Source organism: Arvicanthis niloticus, chromosome 9 (assembly GCF_011762505.2).
Source record: "Arvicanthis niloticus isolate mArvNil1 chromosome 9, mArvNil1.pat.X, whole genome shotgun sequence".
NCBI lineage: Eukaryota > Metazoa > Chordata > Mammalia > Rodentia > Muridae > Arvicanthis > Arvicanthis niloticus.
The window spans coordinates 29,054,630-29,077,624 of NC_047666.1; the positions used below are offsets into that span (position 1 = coordinate 29,054,630).

General features: G+C 44.2%; 1 protein-coding gene across 1 annotated transcript in view; it reads right to left on the reverse strand.

The window, feature by feature from the left end:
* Chchd6 (coiled-coil-helix-coiled-coil-helix domain containing 6) overlaps nt 1–22,090 on the reverse strand; it is a 206,279-nt gene extending 184,189 nt beyond the window's left edge. Inside the window, exons 1-2 of the mRNA XM_034511780.2 lie at nt 21,910–22,090; nt 1,143–1,365 (exon numbers count right to left, since the gene is read on the reverse strand). Of these exons, the coding sequence (XP_034367671.1) occupies nt 1,143–1,365; nt 21,910–21,996 (310 nt within the window). The 5' untranslated portion in view covers nt 21,997–22,090. The remainder of the gene's footprint in view (nt 1–1,142; nt 1,366–21,909) is intronic.
* Nucleotides 22,091–22,995: the final 905 nt, after the last annotated feature.

The window sequence follows — 22,995 nt, forward strand, 5'->3', positions numbered from 1 at the left end:
CCACAACCAATGTCTCCCCTTCTTTTGTACTCAGTAGTCTAGAGTCAGCAAATGGCTTCTACTTCCTCAACGGGGTAGGCTATACCCCAGCTCTAAGCCTCTGCTCCTACTGTTCACCTGCCTGAAACTGCTACCCAGCACAGCCCTGTCTTACCTATGCAGGTAGCCTCTGCCTCACATAAGGAGCCTGCTCTCACTACCCCTGGCCTTAGGCAACTGGCATGAGCTTCTGATGCGATGCCATGTCATGAGCCCCAGGGTGAATATATGGACTTTAATCAGAGCTGTATACACTCTCAGAGAGAGGGCTGCCTACCTGCCTTGTGTCCCAGCAATGCTACTGGACCAAAGTGGACACTCCCAGACTCTAATACAACCCTCAAAGAAGATGGGTAGGAAGGGCAGCAGCAACTTGAGGCCAAGCCAAAGTTACCACAGGGGCAACCCTAGGCACAGTCTGCCTTCTGAAGTGGTTTACTTAAAAAAAAAAAAAAAAACAAATAAATAAACAAAAAAACAAATTCTAAGTAACAGACCAGATTCTCACAGGGGTTCGTTGACTAGAACAGCAAGCACTCCAAAGCCTTCTGAATACTCTGTCTCTACTGTTCCTCACAGTCTTCTCTTCAGAGCTTTTTGCTTCTTTGTGTTTGCTATAAGCAATTGCTGGGGAAAAGCTCAACAGAGCAGCATGGGCGCCAGCTCCACAGTGGCCAAGGTGTCTTGGAAAGGTTGGATCAGGGTATCCGAGGCCGGGACCAGCAGTACTCACTAATGTATCCCAATGGCCCATTTTCGTATTGTCTTTGACTGGCAACTAGGGTAGAGCTGCCACAACTGAGTGACAGACATTTCTGCTTCTCCTGGATCCTGAAAAGCAGATGGATTCCTACCTGAGCTGTCAGACCACGACCTTCTGCCTCATCTTTTATATGTGCAGACATAAAAACACTATGCAGAAAACAGTCTGGCCACATGACAAGCTCTGACTATGCTGCAGCCTACACTACACCAGACAGAGTTTGCTGCATGGAAGGCCACTGTCTCAGAAAGCAGTGACTCCTATCATTCAAGACTAAAGGCAAGTCTAGCAACAGCCAGGCATATCGCTTCCAATTTCTGTTCCCACTCTCCCAACGTACCTGTCTGCGGAGCTTTATAAGTGCCTTCTGGGGGACCACATACAGAGGGTGAAAGAGTAGTAGGCACAGAAGTGGTAGGTGTAGGGGCAGTAGACACAGGGATGGTTGGTTCAGGAACAATGGGCACAGGAGAGGAGGGTGCAGGACCAAGACCAGGAGCCGATTGCTCCCCTGCTGAAGGCTGGCTGCAATCCTTCATGCGGTTCACAACACTTTCAGACAGCTTTGGGAAGAAGTGAGGAACAGGAAGTTACATCTCAGAGACCTTGAAAATTCATGCCCCAGAACTACTGAAGTTTTCTGAAGACCAGCCCCAGTAATATAATTCTACTCAAGAGCTCTCATGGTGGCCCAGTGCCAGCCCACCTGGAATCCCAAGCCTATCCCAGGAAGGCTGGCTGGATTCTGCAGCTTCTCCTCCTCTTGTCGCCCTCTCCACACACCATCCCCTGGGGTTACATGACTCACATCCCTTCCTTACTTGCATCCACACTGACCCTCTCAACCTCAGCAGCCCCAATGGCCACTGCGGTCCCTCACCAGTGCTCCATTCACAGCAGTTTCATGTCCCCTTCCCCAGAGCTTTCAGATGCACTCAGGTGAAGCTCCATCTCTCTCACACCCCTGTGCCCACTGCTGCAATGCATGCCAGGGAAGCAGCAGGCCTGGCTTGCTGGTGTGTCGAAAGCTCCAGCACTGGGCCAAATGGCACTCATTCCTCACCTGCTCCAGCCGCCACACAGGGAAGATAATCAAAATACTTGTTGATTCATTTCACCTGATTCCCCTAATGAAGCCTGCGTAACTGAAAAGCTCACTCGTTTCAGAGGAAGTAAAATGGTCATGAGGGTGTCATAAAACAGTTTACATAGATGAAGTAGTGAGCTAGAGATAAATCCCAGATAAAAACCCTTAAGAGTTCACTTCAGTAAATATTTATTAAGTGCCTAACATTCACAGGCCATCATAAAGCACAGCTGAGGGAAAGACATTAAAAATGGCTCCAGGACAAAAGGCACAGTCAGCAGTTCTACTTCCAGATACCTATGGAAAGAAAGCAGTCCCTTGTGAGCAAAGGGTTGTGCTAAGACGCACATTGTAGGAGACAGACAAAGCCAAAATGCTGCAGCAGGACTAGGTATGGTGGCACCTGTTTTAATCCCTGCACCTGAGAAACAGAGGCAAGATCTCTGAGTTCTAGGTCAGTCTGGTTTACAGAGGGTGTCCTAAGACAGCCAGAGCTCTCTACACAGAAAAACCCTGGCTCAAAAAATAAAGCTGCAGAGTATGAACATCCAGAAGGGAAACGGTTGAAGAACTCAGTGCATACATCCTGTAAGACATCAGGGCCACTGAAGACCGAGACAAGGCATGCATACACTATCAGGAAGGAGCGTAACCCACTGCTGACCACTAAAAAGTCCTCTAACTCTGTATCTCAAAGCAATAAAAAGACACTGACTATGAAGATGCAAACAAATCTAACTAAACTCAATGTACACATGTACATGTAGAAATACAAATCCAGTGATTTTCACATCTGTGCTCAGTTGAATTCACAGGTTCTACTCAGAAGGGCAAGTTACATCGCTCCTCACCAAAGTCCTGGAGAGGAAATGGGCAAGGTACATATACACATGTGTGGTGGTTTGAATATGCTTTGCCCATGGAAAGTGGCAGTATTAGGAGGTATGGCCTTATTGGAGCCTTGTTAGAGAAAGTATGTCACCTTGAGGTCTCATATATATGCTCAAGTCTGGCCAGTGTGATACAAACCCTCCTCCTGGCTGCCTACAGAAGACAGTCTCCTCCTTGTTGCCTTTGGATGTAGAAATCTCAGCAACTTCAGCTTCAAGTCTGCCTACACAATGCCATTCTTCCTACCATGATGATGACGGAATGAACCTCAGAAACTATAAGCTAGCCCCAATTAAATGTTTGCCTGTATCAGTTGCCTTGGTCATCATGTCTCGTCACAACAATAAAACCCAAACTAAGACAACGAGTATGCACATTTATGTGTATCTATGTGTACTTGTATGCGGGTTTATACCTTACTCTTTTCTTGCCATGATCATTTCTTTGACATCTAAAGAGTGTATTAATAATTTAAGATATAATAATAATTCTAATTAATAAATGAGGATATAAAAATTAAGTAACTAATGATACAGGACAATCCCACCCACCAATGGAAATGGAACAGAAGGTCCAGAATGAACCTGTATGTCTTTGGCCAACTGATGGTTCAAAGGGTTATGTGGCTAAGTCTGGTCCCAGGGGTTTGTGCTGGACTATGGCACACTGGTCCTACATGTGACCATGCTGAAAGGGGATGGGACCTGTAAAAAGTGGGCATGGGGATGACCATTACTCTTCTCCACTCATGGGCTCCAGTCTGGAATGTGATGTTTCTCTAACATTCTAAAGAATGTTTCCTTTAGAAATGGAACTTCTACAGACATGCCATGAGATGATGCAGCCATAAGCTTACTCACCAGACCTAGCACAGATTAAGGTTTGATCTGTTGCTATGTATTTTAATGCTAAATTCTGTATCTAAAGGTCTAGGCCTAGGAGTGACTTATGTTTACAAGTTTTTGATGTGCAAACCTTGTCCCTCGATTTAAAACTATTGGTTAAATAACATTGGCTACAGCCAATTACTGGAGGGATTAGAGGTAGATCGGTTTGGAGTGGCCTGGTTGGGAGAGAGAGAGACCAGGGAAGGAAGAATAAGAAGAGGGAGAAAAGACACCTCCATGGAAGAAGATGGACCATGAGCATGTAGCCAGGACAAACAGCAAGTATCTGGGGTACACCACTAGGGAGGTAGCCGCCAGGCCAGCAGTTAGAAGAGTAGATTAGGGGTTACCCCCAGTAACTGTCAAAGCCAATATTATTTAACCAATGGTTTTAAATCAAGGAACAAGGTTTGCATAACAAAGCTTGTAAACATGAGAAGTCACTAGTAGGCCTAGACATTTAGGTATAGAATTTAGCAGTATAATACACAGTAACAAGCAAACCTCCATAAGCACCCTGTGTGGTTGAACTTACAGCCTTCAAAATTGGAGCTAATAGTACAGTTGCCAACATACTTCAATGCAGAAAGAGTAGCCTCAAGACTGATGATGTGTAGACAACCTGATATCCCACATACAATAACAGAGTAGGACCTCACACTAAACTATACACTAATATACACTAATTTAAATAGACTGCTAATCTAAAAGTAGGAGAACAAAAAACTCTTAAAAGAAAGCACAGAGGCAAATCTGAATGACTTGTTTTTGGCATAGATTCTTGGATATGGCACCAAAAGTAAAAGCAACCAATTAAATGGATAATTGGCCTTCATCAAAATTAAAGTTCTGTTTATCAAAAACAAACATTCTAAAGCAACTGAAAAGATAAGCCACAAGATTGATAATGTATTTGCAAATAATACCTAACAGATATCTAGGATATACAAGAAGGTCTACATGCTAAAATCTGGTCCTTAAGTGACACTACTGGGAGGTGGTGGAATCTTTAGACAGTGGAGTCCAGTAGAAGGTCTTTAAGTCACTGACATGTGCCCTCACAGGAGCTGAGGGACCCCGTTCTGTTCTCTCCTTCCTTCCTGTCTTATGAAGTGAACATTTTGTTATGGCACATGCTCCCATGATGCACCACTTTCATCAGTGCCCAGAGCAATGAGACCAGCAGTCATGGGGCAGACTCATGAGCCAAGGTAAAGTCTCCTGATGCCTTAACTATCTCAGGTATTCGGTCACAGTAACCCAATGCTAATACCATGGGTAAAAGATATGAACAGAAAGTTCTCTAATAAAAATAGACAAAGGGCCAAGAAGAACAAGCACAGACATTTAATATCATCAGTCATTACAGAGATACAAAGTAAGGGCATTCTGAGAGAACACTTCACATCCATCAGAGCCGTTGCCACCCAAATGTTACACATTAGATGTCTGCACAGCTACAGAGATCAGAAGCCTCATACAATGTGGGGTATAACACAGAATAGGCAGGACTAGGAAGAATCTGGAAGGTTCTCAGAGGTTAAACACAGAGTTGCCCAAATGATCCAACAGTTCTATCAATCAGCTCAAGCCAAAGAGAAAGGAAACATGCCCACACATGCCTCTACATTAATGTTTCACAACAGCTTATCCAGAGTATCTGATAAGAGAGCACCCAGATGTTCAACTAATACATGAATAAGTAAAATAAAAACATCTATACAATGGAATACTATTGAATAATAAAAAGGAATGAAATACTGACGCATACCATAACATGGACAATCCCGGAAAACATGCTAAGTAAAAGAAGCTAAACATAGACAGCCACAGCCTGCATGACACAGACCTATGTGAGCCATCCATCCAGGAAAATCTCCAGACACAAAACAATTATCAGCAGCTTGCGGTGAGGAATAAATTGTACAACATGTTCATCATATTTCATAGTAGAGAGAGAAAGAGGGAGGAAAGGAGAGAGGGAGGGAGGGAGGGACGGAGGGAGGGAGGGAGGGAGGGAGAGGGAGAGGGAGAGAGGGAGAGAGGGAGAGAGGGAGAGAGAGAGAGAGAGAGAGAGAGAGAGAGAACACAAATATGAACAGTCCAGTGGCTATTGCCTTGCCTAGTAGGAATGAATGAGAGCTCAGACTTAAAGAAGAGGAAGGAATGTAATTCCCACATTACTGGAAGAGCATGGGTAAAGGAGAAGTGAAGAGAAACCACTAAGAAGGTAACACACTAGTGTGTGGATACTAAAATCCTGACATCAGAAAAGGGAAAGAGCCTTCAGAGCTCATGTTTCTTCTCTGAGCTATAGCAACTGAACACAACTGGGAAAGTGAAGGTCAGTTTTCGAGCAAGAAGAACCAGCCACTACTGAGGTCAGTGTACTAGGGTACACTGAGTATAATATTCCTGAAGGAGCCTCTGAGGTGTGAACATAACAAGATGGAAAGAGAATGTGGCTATCCTACCACTGTGCAGGAATCAGCTCCTGAAAGCTGATTTTTAAGTTTTCAGAAAATTTAGCAAGCTGATTGACTTCATGAGTTTTGAAATTGACCTGGGAGGAAGTATTTCCACGACAGAAATTCAGAAATCAGCAAACACTACCAATTGGGCTCTTTCTTGAGGGGATGGCTGGGAGTAGATCAGGGTAAGAGGTCAACCCTGACTCCAGGGCAAGAGGAAGTCAAAGTTGAGGGCTGCCACAGGTGAATCACAGGCTCTGATTTGCCAGCCCTGGCATAGGTGGCATCAACAGAACCACACTGCCTGGTGAATGAAGGGTTAAGGAAAACATTGGCACAGTTCTTGTTGGCGGTAAGAAATTTATAATATTTTTTAATGTTGCTACAAAATACAGCAAGTAATATTTTTAATCAACAAATACACACACACAGTAGTCATGTGAGAATAAACACCATCTGGGCAATGCTCCCTGCACCAACAGAACCAGAACAGAGGCCTCCAAAGCCAGACAGGGCTAGGTGCTCAGTGCCACTAGCCCTCTGGTCACTGTACCACCAGAGCTACACAGAAAGTGTCCCACATGGCCAGCAGAGAGCTGTGGCAAGGGACAAGGGTCCCTTCTATCTCTGCACTTCCCTTTCCTGACCTAAGACAAAAGCATGCTCAGGCTGCTGGCTTCAACACAGCTCAGGAGAAAGTGTCATGCAGTCAGCTCCATCCTGGTCTGAATTCCAGCTAAGCTCCTAACTAGTTGCATGACCTTAGTCAGGGCCCTTCTTCTCTCTAAATCAGTTTCTTTGTCTGTGATATGGAACTAATTAATAGCGGTGACTTCAGGGCTTCACTGTAGAAAGCAGTTGCACAAAGAAAACCATAAATGTTAGCTGTTCAGTGTGACTGGGAAATACCAAACCAGCATGGGTTATAATCCAGGCCACACACATGCCAAGTGCACACAGGTAAATGGGAGGATGGAACAAATGAACTATGAAAGTGGTGTACCCAGGTTCTACTGACCTTGTGAAAGTCTCTTCCCTTAGTGCCCAGAATCCACACACAATGATTATAAGCTCTATTTAATGCACTTTCTGGGTCTGATACTATACAAGTCTGATATCTAGACCTGAACTCGGGCTGTTGTAGCAAGGGACCCTAAGGAGAAGGAGTCTTTTCCTGACACTGTGGCATGCTAGGTTGACACTTCCAAAATTTCCAGAGTCCAATTCCCCAAAAAGGGCCTCTTTCCTACTTTCTCCAGCCACTCATAAAGAAGTACACAGATAGTTACAGTCTGGGCAAGTCATGTGGCCACCCTGTGAATGAAAGCTGTGGGGAACCAGTGCTGCTTTACTAAATGAAGTACCCAATAGAAGAAGTGTTGACAGATGAGCTGCAGCCTGTAATCCAACTAAAGAAGATCAGAGTCAAAGGAAGTACAGTGTTTAAACTAATGTACCAGGGAGCAAATGCTTGGCACTCATCACACCCACTTCCCAGTGATCAAGGTGCAAAGCAGATGAAGAAGCCACCCCAGGACAGAGCAGGCCCCTGGAATTCTGGGTCCATGTTTTAAACTGTGTTCCTCTGTCCTAGAGCAATGGAGTATTTGTTCTCAAGAGCAAGAAGACATGTGCTTGCCATGCAGCCCTCTCCATATAACCCTCAGACACTGGAATAGCCTCTGAAGGCTCACACAGGCAGTAAGGCAGAAATAAGTAGAGGTGTCAAGACAGCTAAGAACACAGGGAACACAATGGAGTCCAGACATTTCACTGACCAAAACTCAGTATTCTGCTTGGTTTCTCTTCATGGAACTCCACAATCTGATACAACATACACTTGATTTCTTGTCCACCAGCACCAGAATATAAGCCCCATTCATAACCCCTAGGTTTCCACTTTGCTCTAACTGTATCCTCAGTGCCTGAAAAAGTCCTCAGGCACACTAGAAATGCTAAAATACTTGTTAAATTAAATATGTAGTAAAGGTTCATGTATATAACACTACATGCAGGCAACAGAGTATTATTATTAGTCAGATTTCCATTACCATGACAAATTATCTGAGATAATCAACTTAAAAGGTGAAAATGCTTATTCTGGCTTATGGCTTCATTCAGCACATGGTCCCTGGCTCTACTGCTTTGGGCCTGCTGTGACTCAGTACATCCTAGCAAAGAAGGCCTATCCTAATTTAGCTTTAATGATCAAGTCATCTGAGAAAAAAGCCTAGATTGAGGAATCGGCTAGATCAGATTGGCATGTGGACATATCTGTGGGGGTTTGTTTGAAATACTAATTATTTAGCGAGCCCAGCCCACTGTGAGCAGCACCATTCCTAAGCATGTGGTCCTGGGCTATCTAAGAAAGCTAGCTAAGCATGAGCCTATGAGCAAGTCAGCAAGTAATATTCATCTACGGTTTCTGCTTCAGGTACCTGCTTTAATTTCCTGCTGTGACTTCCCTAATAATGGACGGAGACCTGGAAGTGTCAGTTGCTTTAGATCAGTATTTTATCACAACAGAAGGGAAGCTAGGGCAACGCCTATTCATTTCCAGAGCAGCTGAGAAGCAATGACCGAGGAGTGGGGTCCCAACAACCCCTTCAGAGGCATACTTCCAATGACCTAAATTCCTTTCTCAGAGAATTTCCACACCTTAAAGCTCCACCTCCCAGTCCTACCAAAGACTATGGAAGCAAGCTTTCAGCACATGGCCTTGGAGGCAACATCCAAACCAAAGAAGCATGCAAGTTCCTTCTCTTCAACTTCTCAACACACTTGTCATCAGACCGGGGTGAAAAGGACACACAGAACACAATCACAGAAACACAAACAGTTCATCTAAGTGTTCCAGGAGCTCCAGCCACTAGAGGAATGCCTAAATGAGGCCTTGAACGCATCCCACATTCTGGGAAGAATAAAAATATACTTTGAAATCAGGGGTCACGTGGAGGGTGGCCTGCCAGACCTGGGAATGGCACAAGCAAATACACACAAAAAAGAATACAGAGGTCCTGAGGTTCAGTCACAAAGAGCACAATGGGTATATTTAAAAAGGTGCAGAGGGTTGCTGGGAGGCTTCCAAATGACAAAAAGCTAGAGTTTATTCTGCTATCAACTAGAACCACTGAAGCTTCTGAAAGGGGGCCAGCCAGGATTTTCTCTGCACAAGAGTATGGCAAAGAAGAAAGAAGGCTTGAGATAAAGAACACATGGAGCAAGTGTGACGACACAGGTGTGCACAGGAGAGGCTGAGATGTACACTGGCTGGATGGTGGACAGAAGGGATGGACATTGAAGACATCAAGGAAGAGAAATTAGTTAAGACCTGTCTGAAGGCACGGACAGATGAAAGAGCAATTCACAGAACACCACATCTCACTCCACAAGAAGATGGGAGCACATTGTATATAGGCTTGAGGAAAGTCTGAAAAGGTTCATAAGAAATTGTGAACAGTTGGCATTTAAAAATAAGATGTATTCTGCAAGAAAAAAAAAAAAAAGTCATAAAGTAATGGAAGAGAGAAAAGATGACAGTGAAACTCCCCGCCTGGCTTGCTGTAAAGGAGGAGGTGTCATGGCTGAGCCAAGAACAGCCGATGTGTGAAGTGTTCTGAATGCACCCAAGTAGCTCTGACCCTCTGCCACTCCAGAAGCAAAACTGGTAGAACATAGAGGAAGAAGTCATAGAGAGACCCTATGAGAGAGCCCAGAGACAGACTGGAGGAAGGAGGTCATTTCTCAAACTCCAGAAGAGGGCAATGTTATGGCTATTCTTGGTTGTTAATATGACTATATCTGAAACTAACACCCCAAAAACGAAGGGTACACCTGTGAGGAGTTTTGCTTAATTTGAAATAGAAAGACTGTCTTTTAATCCAGATCTTTGAAGTAGAAAGTCACCTTTAACCCAGATCTTGAGACGGAAAGACATACCTTTAATTCAAATCTTTAATCTAGATCTAGTCTGAGCCACACCTTCTACTAGAAGGAAGAGGAAGAAGGAAGCTTTTCCTCTTTGCCTGCTTGCTCTCACCTTGCTAGCAAGTCCATTCCTTCACTGGCATTGGAGCCTATTTCTTTGGGATTCCAGTAATATATTAAAGACCCACTGAGACATCTAGCCTCATAGACTGAACAACTACTGGATTCTTAAGACTTTCTGTTCACAACCAGTCATTGTTGGATTAGCTGGACCACAGCCTGTAAGTCAATCTAATAAATCCCTTTCTTTCTCTGTTACTCTAAAGCAGTGTTTCTCAACCTTCCTAATGCTGTGACCCTTTCATATAGTTCCTCATGTTGTGGTGACACTCAACCATAAAATTATTTTGTTGCTACTTTGTAACTGTCACTTATTACTGTTATGAATCACAATGTAAATGTTTGATGTGCAGATGGTCTTAGGCGACCCCTATGAAAGGGTCGTTCAACCTCCAAGGGGGTCACAACCCACTGTTTGAGAACCACTGCTCTAGAGAACTTTGACTAATACAGGCAAAAAAGTTGGAATAGAGGCAGACGAACCCCAGCATCAGACCTAAATGAAAAGGCTCCGTGCATTACAGGGACTCCTGAACATGCTCCACATGCAAGGTTCCAGCTAAATGTATGTTCTGTGCATTGCCATTTCACACAAAACAGTCAGGGAGGCTAGAAAGCCAACCAGGATCACAGATGTCTTAAGTGCTCAGGCCCAGAACTCTGGCAATAATAGTGACACTTGTACAAAGGAAGCTAGGAACATGGCGCTCCCTGGATGTGGAAAAACCATGTTATTCAAGGGCTGGCTCAGGAATTTTCAGCCACATTGCCTCCACTGATGGGCTTTATGGAGCTCAGCAAGCAGTCAGTATGAATATGAACATTAGTGCATTTCTTAGCTTCACAAATCTCACTGTGTAGACACAGCTGAGAGGTAACAATGTGGAGGCAGCTTTATCACTTCATGAAGTAAGTAAGGTGTCAGCTCCCTTACAGGCAGGAGAGGTGTCACCACCGTCACTAGGGATAAGAAGTGGCTTGCAGGCCAGCCAGGCCTATGTGAACATGTTTTGCCCATGCAGTACCATGTTTTCTAAGGTCTCACTGGGTGCAGGTACTGTGAAAGCCCGGAGCAACTAGGAAACCAAATCTATTCTGTGCCCTCCCTGCCTAGGTCCATAGCTCCTGTGGGCAGGGGCACAGGCTCAGCCCTGCACCAAGTCAGTGTACTTGACATCTCATTGTGTGAAGCTCCTAGGGCCCAGACACCCCAATCCTTGAAGAGGAACTGCCTATTCCTGTAGCACTTAAGACTCCTCCTCTCCTAGCTGGGGCTGTTGCCTTGGAGACAGCAGTCCTTGTCCTTCAACTTCTTATGGGCTGAAATTAGACCCACCGGCTGCTCAGCACAGATGTAAATCCCAGAATGTCAGGACAAGAAAAGCCCTCGGGGACCTCCAACACCAAGCACGGCACATGACACCAAGCGCAGCACATTTAAGTGCCTGCTGGGGCCAGGTAGGTGACAGAAGCAAACAAAACAGGCACAGCAAAGAAAAACAAATCATGTAAGGCTCTGTGGTGGGAATAGTGCTCAGGGCAAAAGGGGGACAACTGACTTGTCGCTCACACAAAGTGATACCATACGGAAAGACACCAGACTGTCAATAGGTTTTTTTTTCCCTCTTCCAAAAAAACGCTAAGAATCAAATTATGTAAAGCCTCCCAATTTTTAATTGGTAGCAATTAATTCAAACCTATTAATAACATAAAGTTTCTGGGCTCACAGTTAGGGGCAAGAAGACCAGCCAATATCTTCAAATTCTATCCAGCTAGTATCACATAGATCTATAGCAGGTGCCAAGCCATATTCAAGTGACTCTTGCTCACTAAGCAGAAAGGAAGGGGCAAGTAAGAGCAATTTTGGCTCAGGGCAGGAAGCAGTAGGAAGTAAGTGGGTCTGCAGGTGCCAGAGAGGAAGGCTCCTTCAGAGGGCAGTCCCCTCCCAGTGTCCTAAGGAAGAAGGAGATTCAGCCAATCAAAGAGGGAGAAGAAACAATCCAGTGGACAGAGCCATAGGCCAGAACAGGGACCAGCACAGAGGACAGCAGTAGAGTGCTGTCTGCAGTCCAGCTGGATGAAAGTGTGCCAGCACATGGAGCTCCCAGTGAGCCTGGCACAGCAATAGCCTTTAACCCAGTAGAAAAATTCAACTGTGACACAATCAGCCCTGACTCTGAACAGAATCTCTGTCAGAAGAAAAGGAAATGGGCTGCTTCTGAGAGGAGGAAAAACAGGGCACAGGGATGAGGTTTTCTGATCTGCCTCCTTTGAACTTGAGTTATATGACCATTTGCCAGAAAACCAGCCCAAGAGTCAGATGAAGAGCAGAGGTGTGAACCTGAACTGAGGGGGAAGTAGTAAGAAGACTAGAGATGTGGTTCAGGGGAGCTTGCCTAGCAGACACCAGGCCTTTGAGCCATCCCTGGTACAGGCAGCTGGGGGAAGAATAGTAAAGACAAAGGGACAATGAAACAGAAACTGCTGGAAAGACTTGTCACTAAAGGTTGAAAGTAAATGAAGGAGACTGCTAACTTTATAGGTGAGGGACAGGAGGGCAGAGCCATTAACCTAAGAAACTGGGTCCTTTATAAGGGAGGTAAGGATGGGTACAGGCAGAGCCCATGTGGACAGTGAATTAGATGGACACACAGCACATGTACTGTACAAGGGGACATGAACAGGCCATTTGTAACAGCTCTGGGCTGGAAACTCAGACTCCAGAAGTTATCAGCTAATGAATGAAGCCACAGAGAATGACTGGGGTCAGGGTACAGGAGGGGCAAAAGATTGAACAAGAAAATACCCTGAACCTTCCTTCAGAAGGCAAAAAGCAGTATCCCAGATACCTTTCTGTTCCTGTGATAACCCACTCTGACCAAAAGCAACCTAGGGAGGAAAGAGCTTATTACAAATTATAGGGCAGGAACTCAAGCAGAAGTAAAGGGAGATGTCATGAAGGGAAGCTGCTTACCAGCCTGTTCAAGGCTCAAGCTCATCTACCTTTCCTGTACAGCCAGGGCCACAGATGCTACTGCTCACAGCATCACACGCCTACACTGATTAGCGAGCAAGCAAATGCCTCCACAGGCAGTAATTCTTCAGGTGAAGCTCTCTTCCAGACAACCAAAACTAGGCACCACATACAGAAAGTACAGTGTTCATCCTAGATCCAGAAATACTAAGAAAAAGTAGAGCTCTGCCTGCCACAAGACAGGATTCACCGTCAAGGATCAAGGTCGCCTCCAGAGCTACACCTTTCTTTCCCATATGAAGGCCTCAACCCCGACAACAGCCATTCCTACATCTACACTGTTTAGGGGGTTCTGTGATACAGTTAAGATGTACTGCAGAATTTCATCTTACATGAGTAACATCCCCAACTCAGAAGGTCATATGGAAGTCCCTGCATCTCTTTGTGCTGTTTAAACATTACTCCTGGCTATACAGGGATCAAAAGCAGGAAAAGTATCTCGAACAGCATGCACAGTCCTTGACTGCCATCTCACAAACTGTGGGAACCATCTCACAATATGGAAACCAGGAGCTTGGAGAATGGAGGGTACCAAAGAAAAGGCTGGGCCTTCAAATTCTCTGCCTCCTCAGCTGAAGAGGGACAAAAAGACCTAAAATGTTCTACCTCCCATCAGAGCTTGCTCTGCTTTGCCTTCTAACACCTAAAACTATCCACAAGATGTGACTAGATCAGAGCATTGGTCAGAACTGCACATGGGAAGCACTTAGCCAGGCAGTGTGCACTCAGGCACTGTGTATACTGGACTCTAAATCCAAACTCCAAAAGTGGAAGAGAAGCTAGCTGCCTGTCTCCTGGCTTCCCAAGTTGGCATTTCCTTTTGTGGCTCCATCAAACCATACTCACTTGTGAGAGCTTTGCAGCTGAAGAACACTGAAGGGGACTTGTGTTCAAGCCCTGGGTGTACCTATCCTTAACTGGTGCATGAAAATGCTACATCCTATCTGCCCCATCTCCAGGGGCAAGGCCACTGCCCAGGTTTACTGAGATCACTGGTTGCTTCACTGACTTTAAGCAAGTCAGACTAAGATAAAGGATGCAACCAGAGAACAGACATGGTAGACTGGACAGGATCCCAAGCAGACAGTAACATCTAACGAGAGCAAAAGAAAGGCAGGAACAGGAGAGGGGTGGCATAGAACATGATACGTAGCACTAATGTGCAACATCTGAGGAAGTCAGTGCAACACTAGCATTAGCATGGCAGAAAGAAATCTGCTGCACGAACATGAAATAAGTCCATAAAGCCTTGGAAAGGTATGAATCTCCTGCTCAGCTGCCGCAGCGTCAGCTTTGATAGAAGGGCTGTCAACACCTTAAGCCAAGTTGGGATCTAAAATGTACAGCATGATAAACCAGACATTCCAATTTTTAAAAGTTAACCTTTGTACTCTTAGAATTTCCAAGAGAAAAACAGTAAACAAGAGCTGGAAGGGAGGGGTGACAGATGATTAAAAGACCATCAAACCCCAAAGGAAACCTACACACAACCTATAGTTAACATGCTTAGTGAGGGAAGATTCAATGCTTTCTCCCTAAGTTCAGACAAGGACATTACTCTTACTACTTCTATTCAACACTCACTACTGAGTCTAGCCAATGGAAGAAGAAAAGAAGAGGGTTGGCAACATGGCTCTGAGGATAAAGGCATTTGACACACAAACCTGATAACCTGAGTTCAATTCCCAGGACCCAAACTGGAAGGAGAGAACCAACTCCTAAAAGTTGCCCCCCAACAAACATACATACACACACACACACACACACAGAGAGAGAGAGAGAGAGAGAGAGAGAGAGAGAGAGAGAGAGAGAGAGAAGATGTTGGGAAGAAACAGGTAAAAAGCCATTTGTAGACATCATCTTAACCATAAAATATCCCAAGAAATCAACAAAAAGGCTGCTAGGATAAAGGGACTCAACAGTCTGTGGGATCAATATACAAAAATCAACTACATACAAGTAATGGCAGAACCAAGGATAAAATTAAGAAAATAATTTCACTCACAATAATACCAAAAGAACAAAACCTTTGGATTACACTGAAGAAAAGAAGCACACTTCTGTGCACTCAAAGCAAAAAGTATTGCTGAGGAAAATGAGGCTCCCTCCACCTGGAGAACTCAACTCCACAGGCAGGCAGTGCCACTGTTCAACAAGCAATGTGGGGACTGTCGCCATGGCTCAGTAGATGAAGCACTTGTCCCTCAAGTGTGAGGGCTGAAGTTTGGAGCCCCAGGAGCCAGGTAAAAGTCACTGAAATGTGGGGGCCACCTGTATTCCCAGGGGGTCAAGTGACTGGCTAGACCAGCTAGAAACACCAAGCTCCAGGTTCATAGTGAGACTCTGCTTCAGTAAAGATAAATGGAGAGCAACTGAGGGCCCAAAGTCAATTCTGACCCTCTACAAGCTCATGCACACATGTACATGTCATCCATACACATATGTACATGTGTATGCACACCACACACACCAACATGCAAAAATAAAAACAGCAATTTCCCAAAGTAGAGTGCAGATTGAATCCCAACAGGCTTCTTTTTATAAAAGTTGATAAATTAATCCTAAAATGTATATAGAAACACAAAGGATTCAAAACAATCTTGAAGAACAAGGTCAGAGGTTTTGCAATGCCAATTTCTGAAACTTTGGAACTGTAGTAATTCGGATGGTGTGGTCCAGGCACAAAGGCACACAGGGATCAATGGGAAGAACTGAGTACCCAGAAATAACCTCGTGTTCACTGATGCATTTTATGAAGGCAATATGGTAACTCAGTGGGAAAAACAAATCTTCTCAACAAACAGTACAAAAAAATAGGTAGCTCATGATTTAAAAAAAAAAAAAAAAAAGCTGTATTTCTCAGAATTCAGCAAACATATTTGAGTGAAGACCAACCCACCACTTGACCTCCTAAACAGATTTTCAGTGGGATATAACTACAGCCATGCATTGATGGAAAAACTAGGCAGTTATAACAAAGACTTTCTGATATACAAAACCCAAGTACTTACTATGTCCTTCCTAGGATGATTTTGTCAATCAATTTTATTTATTTAGTTAGTTATTTTTTATTGGATATTATATTTACATTTCAGATTTTACCCCCTTACCCCATTCCCCCCACCACCCAGGAACCTCCTATCCCATCCCCCCTCCTGCTTCTATGAGGATGTGTCCCCACCCTCCCATTCCCCCACACACACTCGGTGTTCAGCCTTCATGGGACCACGGATCTCCTCTCCCACCTATACCCAACAATGCCATCCTCCCCTACATATACAAATGGAGTCATGGGTCCCTCCCTATGTGCTTCCAGGCTGGTGGTTTAGACCCTAGGGAGCTCTGGTTGGTTGGTATTGTTGCTCTCTTCATGAGACAAACCCTTTCTGCTCCTTCAGTCTTCTCTCTAACTTCTCCATTGGGAACCCCTTGGTCAGGTCAGTGGTTAGCTGTGAGCATCTGCCTCTGAATATGTCAGACTCAATTTTAAAACTATCGAGATAGACACCATACACAAAAACTAACCCAAACAGACGACAGACCTAAATAGCAAAAACTATAAACTCTACAAAGGAAAACAAAGAAAGAAATTTTTGTGGCTTTCAAGCAGGCAAAGTTTTTCCTAGATACAACACCAAAGGTACAATCAATATTTTTTGACATTTAAAATTAAAAACACTTGTACTTCAAAAACTATTATAAAAACAGGAGCAAGCCACATATTGGAAGAAAATGGCTTCAAAATAGAATGTAAGAAAGGACTGGGGTCCAGCAAAACCAAAACATTACTCAATAATAAAACAAAACAAAACAAAAAACCCACCACGAAAAGGCCTGAATAAACATTTTACCAAAGAAAGCATGTAGTAACAAATAAGCCCAGAAAAGATGCCAGCTGAGCCTTCCTAGAGACGTGAGTTCAAACCACCATTGACTGCTCTCACAGCACTGGAATCACTGCAATCGAAACAAGAACAAGTGTGGGAAAGACATGAACAACATTCAAGTATGGCTGGTGAAACCAGAAAATGGGATATCTTGAGGAACAAATGAAGTTTCTTCAAAGTTAAATTAAACCATATAAGAATGACCCTGAAAATAGACTCTTGAGTTTCTATCTATAGGAAAAGGCAACATATGTAGGGGGACAGGACAAAGAAAAAAAAAAAGAAAGAGAGAGAGAGAGAAAGAGAGAGGGAGGGAGAGGAGGGAGGGAGGGAGGAAAGAATAGATAGGTAGATGTCTGCAGCAGCTTTATTCATTATAGCTTAGGATGGAAACAATACAAATGTCCACCAACTGGTGACCGGGTAAACAAATGCACTATTTATCCATACAACACAGTATATTCAGCAACTAAAACTCTCACATGACAGACAAACACTCCTACCAACACTCCTACCAACAGAGCAATGCCAAAACAGTTCAACAGGGGCTGGAAAGATGGCTCTTTAGTTAAGAGGACTGGCTGTTCTTTCTGGGGACCTGGGTTTAATTCCCAGCTCCCACATTGGTGGCTCATAACTGTATGTCCCACTGGATCTGACACCCTTTTCTGGCCTTTGTTGGCACTGTGAATATGAAGCACACAGAAGCATTCAGGCAAAATATTCATACACATAAAATAAAAAAGGAAAAGGAAAAAAGGAAGTTTATTATGCTAGGTGTGGCTTAGTAGTAGGGCACTTGCCTAGAATGCACAAGATGCTAGGTTCTACCTCCGCACTGCACAAAGAATTACACTAAGCAAAAGCAGCTACGCTTGCAAGGTACACAAACCTACCTATACGAATTCTCTAAGAAAGGCAATTTTATAGAGGAAAGAGGAATACGGTTACCCAGGTTTGGGGATAGGCAATAGGAAGTGTCTTAGGAACAAGATAGCTTTCACATCTTGTAAATGTTCTATAAGTAGATTAGGTGACAGTTGCTCAATTCTGTACTTTACTAGAAAAAATTTGAAGTGGTAAATTTATATTTAAAATGCATCTCAATACAGTATTCTTTAAAATGAAAAAAAAATGACCACCCAATCTTTGAAGACTGCCTAGGGATCTTCAATGTGGCCTCCAGACTAACGTGTTCAGTCTTGACCAGCTGATCCTGCCGCATGGCAAGCCTTCTCAAGTATCCTTACCCCTCGTGGAGGCCAATCATCTTAATGTTGCTTCAAAGTCAGAGCTTGAGACAAATCTTCCACTAATTAACTATGTGACGTCTGACCTCTAAAATGAATGAGGACAATGACATTGCACAAGGTCAGCAGGTGAAGAACCTGAAGAAATGTCCTTAATATACTTGGCACGGCACTTAGCACAATATACATATGTATTCTTCCTAGGGGTAGCTCAGGTCATACATACCAACAATGGCACCTCATCAGAGAGGCATTTTCTCACCAACTCACCTCAAACAAGTATAAGTCCTACTGCTTTTGCATGCTTTTAATTCCTCCTCAGAACTTGTGCGGTTTTTGGTTTTGTTTTTTTTGGTTTTGTTATTGTTGTTTGCCTTTTGGTTTTCTTTGCAGTCTCCAAGATGGCAGAGAGCCTGGCTTTGTTTCCCATCTCTGTTAAGACCAGACCAGTGCTGGGTAAATACCACTTTGGCAGTGTTTGCTGAGGAGCTCAAGTAGTGCACTGGCAAGTAGCCTCCCTGGCATCTGTATATTGACTGTCTCCTGTGTATCTGACTAATCTTCCATCATATTTCCCTTCCTGAGTGGTACAGAACCTGCCTCACAGGAGCAATGAGTGATGATAAAGTTGATCTAGCCAGAAGGATGGAATCAGCCTGGAATGAGCTTAGGCATCCGGCTCCATACATAGGTTCCCAAAGCATGTGGCAAAATAAGAGGTGAATCACTGAAGAGGGGGCGTGGTTTGGAACTATGAGGAGTCTAGATTTCAACAATCAATCAAGTTCAGCTGAATGACAAGGATGGCTGCTTATACAGGATGGAAAAGAAGAAAATAGACATTTATAAGATATTGTTGCCTGCTCTTAGAAGACCACGAGGTTCAATGTACTGGCTGAGACAATCTTTATGTATTTTGTGCATGCTTGCTCTGAAATCAGGAGTTGAATATAATTGCAGCATTTTGCATCAATTAAATTTCTTTTACCTTCCACAGAATTAGGGCTTGAACTTACTATGTAAATTTATGCAAATTCACACACAAATGAGCAAGGCCCTAACACTTAATTTTAAGGAAACGAGAGCACTGGGATCAGGCCCCAGGGATTAAATACAAGTGGTCTCTAAGAATATTTAATTTTCTCTGAAGGAACTAGGGCAGGTATTCTCTTGGAATTTACCTCTCACTGACTTCTCATGTGTTCAGTAGGTCAACTACTTTATTGATCTGATTTTTAAAATTATTTATTTGTTTATTTATACTGATTTTTACTCATCTGTCTGAAGACCAGAGGAATTCTTAAATTCTCAAGTAACTACTCATAATGGGGTCCTCCATCACCAAAATATTTACCATAATGTTCTTCCTTCCATCTTCCTTTTTAAAACCAGGCACACTAGCCATGTTTTCCCAACACTGGACCAACCACATCAATGACTACTTCTGACAAGCCATTATTCTCTCAGATTAACTAGAAAAGAAAGCTAACAACTACTGAAGTTCCCTCCAGTTTAACTGCCTTGTAAAACTAAGCAGAGTCTTAGCATCCCTGTCAGGCTAAGTAGAAGCAATGTCAAAATTTCAGACTACCAAGACATGTGTCCTCAGGCTGGTGGGAAGTCTGATGGATTTAGATAAGTTCCAAACACTTCTCAAGTGGTGCCTCAGGAAGTCCGCACTGTCTCTACGCTTGACTTTCCACCTTTAAATTGTTTGTACTAGGGTGTGGAAGAATTGTTCAGTGCTTTAAAAATGATTATCGCTATTCAAGAGTTTGGTATCCAGCACCCAGAGCCAGCAGCTCACAATAATCTGTACCTCCAGTTTCAAGGGATTTAGCATTTTTTTTTTCACCCTGAGCACCTGCATGCATGTGGCACACATACAGACAAGCAAGCATGTGCACACACACACACACACACAAAACATTTTTTAAAGGAGAGAAAAAAATTTAAAGACTTTGTACTTTACAGAGTTATTAAGAGACTAGAAATAAAAAGTCTGAGCCACCTGCAATGGTGCTTCTCTGAACTTCTGAAGACTCAAGCCTGCATCCCCCTGAGACAGGAGACCCAGCAACCAATGTGAAGAATATCCTGAGCCAAAGCTGTCTTCCTAGAATCTACCCTACTCCTTCCCTCTCAGCCTTTCGGTAGAAGCCATTTCCCCCCCACTTAATTCTTGCCACATGCCAGGTTTACAATTCCAGCTGGTCAGCACCTGACACGTTCTGAGGCCCCACACAAAGCATTCTGCATATCTTCTCCCAAAAAACAACTCGCTCTTGTAAGGTCACACAATTAAGGAGCTTAGAGGTCAGACCCTCTGAAGACTTTTTCTGAACCTCCTCTCTATCCATCTAGACCCAGCTCCAAGGATTTTGTTTAAGTTTGAATCATTGAGTTCACTCATGTAATTACTTAACAATTATTGACCAAGGACCCACTATGTGTCATGCACAGGTGTAGAAAGAAGTTTACCAAACAGCTCTGGAGTTGACCTACTTTATAGTCTTGGGTCTCCTACTTTGTTACGTATGTGACCTTGGACAACTTATTATGCCAATAGCACTGCAGCTCCCCATAAGCTACAAAATGGACTAACCAGACTTTTGGTGGTGTATGCCCTTCTTAATCCTAGCACTCAAGAGACAGGTAGCTACAGCATCCTGAGCTAAATATGGAGACCCTGTCTCAGAACAAAACAGAGGAAGAGGTACTAACAAGTCTACTTCTCTTTGGTCTGTTGAAAATTAAATAATACCTGTAAAGAGCTGCCAGTCTGCAATAAAACAGGAGCTTTTATTCTTGTAAGTTCTGGTGATAAAAGTCATGAATCACACAAGAACTTCAGCCAAGCTATCAGCTAGAGCTCTAATGGGAAACACAATAAACACGATTTGTTTCAAACTGTGCTGAATGCTGTGGAAATCATAAACGTGTGGCAGTGGTGTGGGAAGCTGCTTCAGACTGTGGTGTTGGATGACGCCTGAGCTGTAACATGAAGACAGCCAGGTTAACGATAACTGAAAGAAACATCAAACACCTGGGATCCTCTGGGAAGAACAAGGAGGTCCTGAGGCAAAATAAGTATTTTATGAAGATGAGGGAAGAGGCCAGGGAAGGGATGGGGAGGTCAGTGGGCACCAGGACATCTTGTAAAAACAAGTGAAGCGATCCCTCCTCTTCGATGTGGTAAGGACCCACGGAAGGCTTTTAGTTGAAGGGCGGATAAGGCATGTGACCTAATAATATTGTAGCTAAAATTCTCCCTTTGCTGCCTCCCGGAGAAAGGCACGTGAACAAGATTGGAAATGAGCGAACACCTTCAAGACGTGCTACAGCACACGCAACAAGACGCACACGACAGGTGAAAACTGTAGAGCACGGAACAAATCCGGAACCGAGAGAGCCAAGGCGAGGGAAAACGACTTGAGGTGGCCGGCTGCCCCTAAGTGCCAGCGGCCCCCTCCATCTATCCGGTCCCCGGGCCGCGGCTCCCGTTCCCGCCCGCACGCTCCTCCGGCCCCCGCCCTCCCGCCGCTCCTCTCACCCGGATGCCCTGCAGCACCCGGACCCGCTCCTCCTCATCCATCTCGAAAGACACCCTTCGGGCGTCGGCGCTCTCGGCGCTGCCCATGACAGGAGGCGGGCAGGGCGTGCGGCCACGCGAGCCGGCTCCACAGCAACCAGGACGACGCTGCTCAGCGGCCTACGCTCGTCACTCGAGACACAGTCCAGCAACACCGCGCTCTATTGGCTGCCAAGGATGGCGCGCATTGCCTTGTGGGATTTGTAGTCCAGCATTCTGGCGCTGGAAGGGGGCGTGGCCCTCTGAAGCAGGGGTACCTGTGGGCTGGAAAATTCTAAACAGACGCTGAGGCAAGGTCAAGGTTTCTTATAAATTTTATCCCGGAAGCAAAGTAAAAGTCCTGTTCTGAGAATAAACTACCAAGGATGCTAAGACAACTATTAATGATCTATGTTCATGTTAAGCATTCAGCAGACATGTACTGAGCCACCCCCTGTGACCTGCTTCCCTCAGCTTCAGTCATGAAGGAAACAAATTTCAAAGTCAAATGAATTTACTGGAGTGCATGGAAACTACACTGTAATACCGCAAGACGAAATAATAAATTGTGGTAAATTCACAGATGGAGCCTTTAAGACCTAAAGGTGAGTGTAGTTTGTCCTGAGAAGAAGGAGAAAGGACTGTGCCAGGGACCAACTGTTAATCCCAAAGATGGCATGAGAAAGACCACTGACCAAAACCATCCTGGTCAAATTAATTAAAGCAATTAATTAAAGCAAACTTTTAATTCTTGTACATAGACTGCCTCCTTCTAAGATGGAGTTCAAGAGGTTAGCCTTTGAGGTGGAAAATATTTTTATGGCTCAGGAATAAGGGGTTTTCAAATTTGAGGTGTGGGGGTATGGCAGGCAAACAGAAGCATAATATAACTAGTTGATCTTAACCTCTTGTGAAACAGAGACATGTGTCTTAGTGTTTCTATTGCTGTGAAGAGACACCATGGGTGACTCTTAAAAAGGAAACCATTTAGCCTATTGTGGTGGCTCATGCCTTTAATCCCAGCACTTGGGAGGCAGAAACAGGCAGATACCTGTGAGTTTAAGGCCA